This window comes from Lipotes vexillifer, unplaced genomic scaffold (genome assembly GCF_000442215.2).
Source record: "Lipotes vexillifer unplaced genomic scaffold, Lipotes_vexillifer_v1.1 scaffold987, whole genome shotgun sequence".
Taxonomy (NCBI): Eukaryota; Metazoa; Chordata; class Mammalia; order Artiodactyla; family Lipotidae; genus Lipotes; species Lipotes vexillifer.
Window position 1 is genome coordinate 1,240,816 of NW_006787426.1, and position 9,253 is coordinate 1,250,068.

At 47.5% G+C, this 9,253-nt stretch overlaps 1 protein-coding gene across 1 annotated transcript in view; it reads right to left on the reverse strand.

Annotated features, from left to right (window-relative positions):
* The window catches only part of LOC103085168 (low-density lipoprotein receptor class A domain-containing protein 4-like), a 23,503-nt gene that overhangs the window by 5,648 nt on the left and 8,602 nt on the right, over positions 1 to 9,253 (reverse strand). Inside the window, 2 exon segments of the mRNA XM_082931173.1 lie at positions 4,579 to 4,581; positions 9,182 to 9,253. The exon segment at positions 9,182 to 9,253 is cut by the window's right edge and continues 7 nt beyond it. Coding sequence (XP_082787299.1) covers positions 4,579 to 4,581; positions 9,182 to 9,253 — 75 coding nt within the window.

Sequence of the window (9,253 nt, forward strand, 5' to 3'; positions counted from 1 at the left end):
CCTCAAGGGATGGATGATGCTCACCCACATTGGTGAGGGCAGATTTTCTTCACTCTGTCTACTGAGTCAAATGGTAATCTCTTCCGGAATTACTCCCATAGACACATTGCTTAGTTCAGTCAAGTTGACACATAAAATTAACCATCACAATTAGTGATCTGAGCTCTTCTCATGTGCTTATTGGCCATCTGTATATCTTCCTTGGAGAAATACCTACTTAGGTCCTTTGCCTATTTTAAAATTAGGTTCACTTATTTTGTTGCTGAGTTGTAAATGTTCTTTATATTTTTTGGATATTAATCCCTTATCAGATACCTGATTTGCAAATATTTTCTCCCATTCTATGAGTTGCCTTTTCACTCTCTTAATAGTGTCCTTTGACAAGTTTAAGTTTTTAATTTTTGAAGTCCAATTTACCTATTTTTTTCTTTGGTTGCTTGTGCTTTTAGTGTCAGATCCAAGATATTGCCAAATCCAATGTCATGAAGCTTTTGCCCTATTGTTTAAGAGTTTAATAGTTTTAGTTCTTACATTTAGGTTTTGATACATTTTGAATTAATTTTTTGTATATGGTAGCAGATAAGGGTTCAATGTCATTATTTTGTAGTGAATATCCAGTTTTCCCAACACCATTTTTTAAAAGACTGTCCTTTTTCCTTGAATGGTCTTGGCACCCTTGTTGAAAATCATTTGACCATACATCGGAGAGTTTATTTCTGGGCTCTCTATTTTATCCTGTTGGTCTAAATGTTTGTCTTTATGCCGGCACCACACTGTTTTGTTATTGTAGCTTTGTAGTAAATTTTGAAATCAAGACGTGTGAAACTTCCAACTTTGTTATTATTTTTCAGTATTATTTTGGCTGTAGGTGGGGATGGGGGTTCCTTGTGATAGCACATGAATTTTAGGATGGGCTTTTCTATTTCTGCAGAAAAACATCATTGGGATTTTGACAGGGATTACACTGATTCTGTAGATTGCTTTGGGTAGTACTGACATCTTAACAGGATCAAGTCTTCAGGTCCATGAACACAAGATGTCTTCCATTTATTTGTGTCTAATTTCTTTCAGCAACGCTGTATAGTTGTCAGTGTACAAATCCTTCATATCCTTGGTTAAGTTTACTCCTAAGTATTTTATTCTCTTTGATACTACTGTAAATTGAACTGTTTTCTTAATTTCTTTTTGGACTGATCATTGTAAGTGTAAAGAAATGCAGCTGATTTTAGGGGGCTGACTTTGTGTCCTGCAACTTTGCCGAATTTATTCGTTCTAGTGGAGCTTTTTGTTTGTTTATTAGTTAATTGGAATATTTAGGATTTTCTACACATAAGATCATGTCATCTACAAAGAGAGATAATTTTACTTTTTTTCCTTTCTAACCGAATACCTTTTCTTTCCTTGTTGCTCTAGCTAAAACTTACAATAAGATAGAAGTGGTGAAAGCATGCCTGCATCCTTGCTTTTCCTGATCTGAGAGGGAAAGCTTTCAGTCTTTCACCATTGAGTATGATGTTTGCTGTGGGCTTTTCATAGATGACCTTTATTGTGTTGAGGTAGTTTCCTTTTATCTTAGTTTGTTGAATATTTTTATTATGAAAGGGTGTTGAATTCTGTCAGATACTTTTTCTGCATCGATGAGATGATCATGTAGTTTTTTCCTTTCATTCTGTTAATGAGGTGCATTACATTGATTGATTTCATAATGTGGAACCATCCTTGTATTCCAGGAATAAACCCCACTTGGTCATGGTGTATAATCCTTTTATTATGCTGAATTCAGTTTACTAGTATTTTGTTGAGGATTTTTGCATCAGTATTCATATGGGATATTGGTCTTTGGTTTTTCTTTTCCTGTTGTGTCTTTGTCTGAGGCTTTGGTATTGGAGTAATGCTGGCCTCATAAAATGAGTTAGAAGGTGTTCCATCCTTTTCAATTTTGGGGAAGAATCTGAAAAGGACTGGTGTCAGTTCTTTAAATGTTTTGTAGAATTCACCAGTGAAGCCATCTAGTCTAGGAATTTTCTTTGTTGGGAGGTTTTTGATTATTGATTCAATCTCCTTACTAGTTACAGATCTATTCATATTTTCTATTTCTTCATGAGTTGGTCTTAGTAGGGTGTGTTTCTAGGAATCTTTCCATTTCATCTGGGTTATTCAATTTGTTGATACACAATTGCTCATAGTACTCTTATAATCTTTATTTCTGTATCTCTTAGATCTTTTTCCACCCAAAGGATACAATGCTTATAGCGTTGAAAGAGAGTCATCTGTGACCATGACTCACGGGCTTCTGCTGTGAGCTGTGGCTGAAGCCTGCTTGCTGCCTTGGGTCCTTGGGCACCACATGTGAGACCACCCCATGCTCTGAACTTTATTGGTTTAGCTCTCAGCTGCTAAACTCTCCTTTCCACGCACAAAGGACCACAGGGATCATCAGATTTGGGGACTGGAAAGACCCAATATAGTGTTTTTCAAACTGTGAGTTGCAGCCTCTTAGAGAGCTGGAAAATCAATTTAAATGGGTCACAGCCAGCATTCCAGAGATAAAACAGACAGAAAACATCTTGAGTATATTTTAAGTACTGTTTGGTGAAAGTTCTGCCTCAGTTGCATGTGAATATTGTGGATTGTGATGTGTGTTTCCTACACATTTGGTCAGAGGGGTCAGAAACAATCTGAAAGGTCTCTGATCTAAGCCAGTTCTCCCTCATTTTGGATGGGAGGAAACTGAAGCCCAAGGAGGGTATACGACTCACTGGAGTTGACATGGTCAGTTTGTGTAAAGCAAGGCCATTGCTGGATATTTTGGCTTCTACCCAAGTGAATAAACTTTTGGCTTCTCCCAGTGAATGAACATATCATATGGCCTCAAATATTTGAAAATCGATTTTACTCCCTTTCCCAGGGTGAATTTCAAAGCATAGGTAAAAATGATGTTTGGATATTCAGCAACATCTTTGCCTTCTGATAAAATCACTTTTGTTTCTTCCCTTTTCCCAGGCAACCTCTCCACCATCCAGATGCTTTAGTAGTTCTCACTTTTCCACCCTTGACAGCAGTAACAGCTTAGATGCCAATGACTCTTCTCTCCAGCATTTCCCCTTTATCCTCCTTGGGATTCCATCATCAGACTTCTCAAGACTATTTCCCTCCCAACTCTACTCAGTCTAGGGCACATCCCTAAGAGAAAGACAAATCAAGAAGGAAGTTCTGCTGGGAAGAAAAGAAAGGGAATCCTTTATATTTCCACAACAATCAATAGCTCAGGGAGGCCTACAGGCCCCTAAGAGCAAGCAGAAAAGGAGGAATGTGATGCCTCCGGGGGTTGGTGGTGGGGGAGAGTGAGCAATCAGGCTTCAAGAGAAAGCAGCCTGGAATCAGAAAGCTCAGGGCAACGTGGAACCACACACTGTGAGCCTCCTTTCACGCGTGAGGGGCACAAGCCAAGTGCCTTCCCCGCGGTGTCGGAGTTGGTAGGGGAGTAACAGAGCTGGATCCCAGCTACCTCCCATGCAGTCTCTGACGGCCCTGTACACCTCCCCAGCAAGGGCCTCTCAGAATTAGGGTAATTTGGAGAGCTTTTTTTTTTCCCCCCAGAACAAACCACACCAGTTTTTAAGGACTAAGTAAAAACAAACTAAACAAACTTTACCATTAGGTTATTAATGCTAATGCCTATTTAGAAGGTTACTCAAAATTGTTTATAAAATTTTTTATCAATTTTATTAAAAAATCTGATTTTAGCATACTTTTGTCACAATACCTACAGATTACAGATGCTTAGAATGTTATTGAAACTGTCTTCAGCATCAGTTTATGTGAGCATAGTGTGTCTTTTAATTGCAAAAGTAATGCATGAACACATCCTCATCACAAGAGCCTTAACAACACAGACCAGGCCCTCTGTCTACCCTGGGTCCTTCCTGGCCTTTCTCTGCACCATCAGCTTGCAGCATCAACAACATCAGCCTTACTAATGGTCACACTTGACTTTGCACCAAAATTGTATCAGTAACTTGATGAGCTACATCTAAATGGATTTTGGCTGGTACCAAAAATCAAACCCAGCCTCAGAGAACAAATTAAAAAATGGAAGGCTTGCCATCATTGAGAATTTTTTTAAAATGTCTCTTGAAACTTTTACTAAAAATGACCTGTAAGCTTTGAAGGTAATTTAAAAACTCTTCTGAGCAACATCAACAGCAGAAGGATGATGTAAGTTACTTTACTAGCTTTAAAGATCTTGGAGATTCTGCTGTGTAACAGCTATGGCCCAGGATCCTTATCCAATTTTCGCCAGCAACTTGGCCTCCTTTCTCTTACTTGAAGGAGACATTCTCGTTTCAAGCTGTTAAAATTGTTCATCTTCTAATGCTTCAAGGGTAAAACCTTTTAAATGGCCAGTCTGCAAACGCCCTGCTCCTGCTGAGACAAACAGGAGGTAGACAGTAGGATCCCATGCTTGATGCTTAAAGGAGGCCTGACCTGCTGCCTGTGGCCCCTGGACACTTGGAAATGCTCATGAAACGAGGTGGGCAGCAACCCCCCCAGTCTCACAGTGCAGCAAGAATCCACCTGCTCGCAGGGAGCCTGCGCCCTGGACCAGCCGATGCTACACTCAGACTGTCACAGACTCGCCTGCTCCACCTGCATTATCAGGCAGGCCCTCAGCTCATTTTTTGCACCTTCCTGAAAATGGTTCCTTCCTATCATTTTAGAAATGCTTTCCTAACACAGCCTAAAGTAGGCAGAAATGAGACTAGGCAGGTGCGCAGTTGCCGGGCTCTCAGCCATGGTGGGAGTGAGCTGTGTGGGGCCCCAGGACACACACGCCTGCACGGAACTGCCGGCCCTGGTTCACAAGGCGTCCGGGCCAGTGGAGAGGAGCCCAGACCCCATCACAGAGAGGAGGGCCCTGCTCCGAGCGTGGGACTGGTCAGCAGGCCCAGGACACACCGTTCTGTGACCCAGACTCACCTCACCTGGCCGAACCACTCATCTCATAGGAATGATCTTTACTTCCACAAAGAAGCTTCCCCATTTTTCAGAAGCCAGTGGCCCCCTTGGTCCATCTCTGTTTTCACCTTTGTGGTAGAGGCATGAATGCAGAAGAATGTTTGCTCCAAAAACAATCACCTCTGTGCAAACCGGCTCACCTCTGAGGCCCGTGCAAGGGGCTGGGACCACAGTGGAAGGTGAGCACAGGCTGCTTGGCAGCCCTAGCCTGGGGGAGCCAAGCAGGAATACAGGCCAGTGTGGCTGATATGCTCACTTTTCAAGGAAAGATGTAAATTTCTATTTTTATGTGAAATCTCCCAGTTTTTTCAAGTTGGATCAAGTTTTGTCAAAACACCCTGCGGGGGGAACCACACACACACACTGGCCACACCCTCGCCCAGGTCTGGCCATCTGCAGGGAGGGTCTTTGGGCCTGGACTTCCCCGACACCTGAGTTTCTGCACCACAAACCTGTCCCTCCCCACGGGGCTGGTGCACCCACTGCCTGCCAGGCGCTGCTCTGGCTCCAGGGAGGCAGGGCACTGCACTTTCACAATTGATTTAATTCCTGTAGCATTTGGTCATGAAGAAAAATGCCTGATGTGACTCCTTTTGTTAATTTTTAAAATTGAAATTGCTGCTTTTATAGGTCAAAATGGCTGAACACCCACAATTTTATATGATTCAAACTAAGTAAAACGTTCCCGTCCCTCTGCTGTTCCTAGTAGATGGGCGGCCACCTCCGCCTTGCCTGCTGTCCAGGCAGGTTGGTGGGCCCTGCGGGGTGGCCTACAGGCAAGGCTGTCAGAAAAGGCCATGCGGGCCTCCCCTGGCTCAGGAAAGAAAGGCTCCAGCGAGGTGTGTGAACATCTCTCAGGGCTGTGTTTGGAATATTTATGCCCTTTTATTGTTTTCCTATTACTTGGTGGTCTAAGATGATGAAAAGAAACCTAGACAGTCTCAAAGTTCCGAACTCATATAAGCCAGGCTCTAAACACTAAGGCAAGGCTCCCTCAGAAAGAACACGTACGGCTTTTTATCACAAACCCACTCACTGCTGCTGCCACTATTTAAGCATTTACTTTTGTTATAACTTAACTGAAGCGGATCACACTCTTACATTTTCATCCAGAAGTGGCTGCTTCCACCAAATTCAGGGCCTGTCCATCCCATCGCCCTGTTCCCCTGGAATGGCATCTCAGGGATGCTGTGGTGATGCAGGCTGACTGGCCTTGGCCAACACAGACTCCATCCGTCCCTCCCTTGGCACAGAAGTGTGTCTGCCCACAGGCAATGGAGGTGGCAAGGGGCCACGTGAGGAAGGGGCTGTGACTGCACAAAGCAAACCCCCCAAATCAGGGCAAGCTGGGCCCAAAGGGGCAACTGGTCCAACTCACCTTTTTCCAGAGGACTCTCCCTGGGAACCAGGGAAAGCCCATTAGTGCAGAGAGGGAGTCAAGTTTCCTCAACCACATCAGAACATCTACATGTTCAGCCTCTTTCTCAAGAACAAAAGCCAGGGACTTCCCTGGTGGTCCAGTGGTTAAGAATCCGCCTTCCAACACAGGGGACATGGGTTCGATCCCTGGACAGGGAACTAAGATCCCACATGCTGTGGGGCAACTAAGCCAGCGCGCCACAACTATAGAGCCCGCGCACTCTAGAGCCCATGTGTCACAACTAGAGAAGCCCGCGTGCCGCATCGAAGATCCCTGTGTGCCGCAACTGAGACCCAACACAGCCAAAAAAAAAAAAAAAAAACCCAACTACTGTCCTGCATTTTTCCATCTTGACTATCAAGTCTTCCATAGGAAATATACATAAAAATAACCTTAACCAATAGTGTTAAGCCAGATCACCTAGAAGCTGACAAATTAGATGCCCAGCCCTTCTCATAGCAGTTTAAAATAAACACACTTTTTACTAACATGGTCATGGAGACCTCACACAGTTCTGGAACAAACGGGCCAAAAGGCCCCCAGAAGTGCGGGGGTCCCAGCAACGCACAGGCTCAGAGCCATGGATGCTCATCCACACTGAGGCCGGCAGGGGGCACCCCACACCCACCAGCTGCCAAACAGCAGGCACAGCAGCTCCTGGGATGCTCTGACAGCAGACATGGAACCACCCTGACAATGGTGACCCCAGGCACCTCCAGCCTCGGCCACCTTCTCCCTAGGAGAGCACAAACCACACGAGGCCACGGGCAGCCTGCCCCTCTAAGCCCCTCGGGAGGAGGCTGGTTGGAAGCTGGGGGCGGGACAGGGGGCCACCCAGAAGGGCACCTTGAAGCTGCTCCACCCCACACCCTTCTATGGTTTACAGCCTCCTGATGTACACCCCTCCCCACACACAAATGGCCCCTGGAGACCCCTTGGCCTCCCCCGAGATAGAAAGTACCACCAAGCCAGGTGGGCGCTGCTGATGGGGGGAGGCTGGGGCTCGCTGCATCATTTCTTCCTTGTCTGGTGGGTGCCAGGCTCATATCCACTGATTGACAGAGTGAGCAAAGGAAGGCAGAGCCCAGACCAAAACCATCTGAGGGGGCAGGTTCCCTGTGGACACCTCCCACCCGCACCGAGCTGTCAGCAAGGGCTCTCTTCACTCTGCTGACGCCCCTGAGCCTGCCATAAGATCCACGTGTATTAACAGCATCCCCATCTCACGCTGAAGGGCCCCCGGGGAGGAGGGCAGGGCCGCCCCATAAGCTGAGGACGTTCAGAGCATCCCTTCAACACCGTCTCCGAGCTATGACAGCCAAAAACATCTCCCCACATTGCCGAAGGTCCCCTGGACAGGAACAATGAGTATGAAAGAAAGGATCACACTGCTCTCCCAAAGCCTGATGAAGGGAAGCAGCATCTCTTAGAAATCGCGAGGGAGGAGGAGGTACTTAGGAGGCAACAAGCCCAGCCCGGTGGGGGGCACGTTCCCAGGCAGTGACCCCCAGTGCTTCTGGGATCTGGATCTATGTCCCTGTCCAGGAGAGTGAGGCTTCTCCTCTGGACTAGACATGAAATGGAGGTCCGGCCTGCACCTAAACTTTCTCTGGTCACCGTGTAAAAGTACATCATGAGTTTGTGAAACCTCGGTGAGCAGTATCCACACTCCCATTTTATCAGAAGGAAAACCCAAGCCTCGGGACACACCTGCCCTGCACAGGCCGGGCCGCACGGAAGAAACACAGCAGGGAGGGGACGGTGGAGGATGAGGGAAAGCCAGAGGGAGAGAGTGTCTTCCTCAGGGCTGAGCTGCAGCCCCCCAGCACCCATCTCGTCCCTGTGGGTCTGGGGGTGGCACACAGCAGCCTTACCCTTCCCCCCAGCTCTGCCTGCCATGGACACAGGACACTGGGCAAACCTCAGCTCTACCCATGGGGACAGCAGACCCGAAGGCTGGCCGAGCAACTCTGGCTCCGATGAATTGGGGGGGGTTACCCCAGGACAGCTGCCCCCACACTCAGGGCAGCCTTCCTAGGCCAGTCACCAGGCAGCCCTGGTCCCAACATGCTTGGGGATTCAGCCTCCTCCATCCACCACAGAAGCCAAGAATATATAATTGTTTAAACTCAGTGTCCCTAAGCTCTCACTGACAGCCACTGGAACCACAGACAGCAAAGCCAGCTTGGACCTGAACGTTCCATGGCCCCTGGCCTCCTGCGTTAGATCATAGAGCAGTTTAGCTGAATATCAGTGTTTTATTTCCCAGAGCGGGGCGGTGATTCAGGGCAGGAAGTAGCTAGGAATTTTTTTTTTTTTAAACCAACCTGAAGAGCCTTGCTGTTCTGTGAGGCCCACACCACCTGTCCACCCTTGTGCCCTAGAGGGTCCAACGCCCTCCCTGTCCTGCCCCGCTGAGCCCCTGTCTCATGGGCGTAGGTGGGGATGCAGGATGCATCGCTGACCCTGGACCATGTCCCAGCATGGATGGAATTCACACGTATGACACTGAGGGAAGGAAGCCAGACATGGAAGGGCAGGGACTGCACGGTCCATAGAGTTCAGAGCAGGAGAAATGAGTGTGCTGACTGCCGTCCAGGCAGTGATGACCGTGCTGGGGGGTGGGTGGGGACTGGCCTCACGGTCGGGCCCCCAGACTGGGCTTTCTGTGTGTGGGATTCACACGCCGAGCCCAGGGCCGTCCTGCACCCAGGCTCCCGGCCCCGCTCAGCCCACACTTACCGGCTGCGGCCGGTCCTGCCTCCGGCCCTGCCCCGGGTGGTGGATAAAGGACCGGGTGGAGACTCTGTAGTG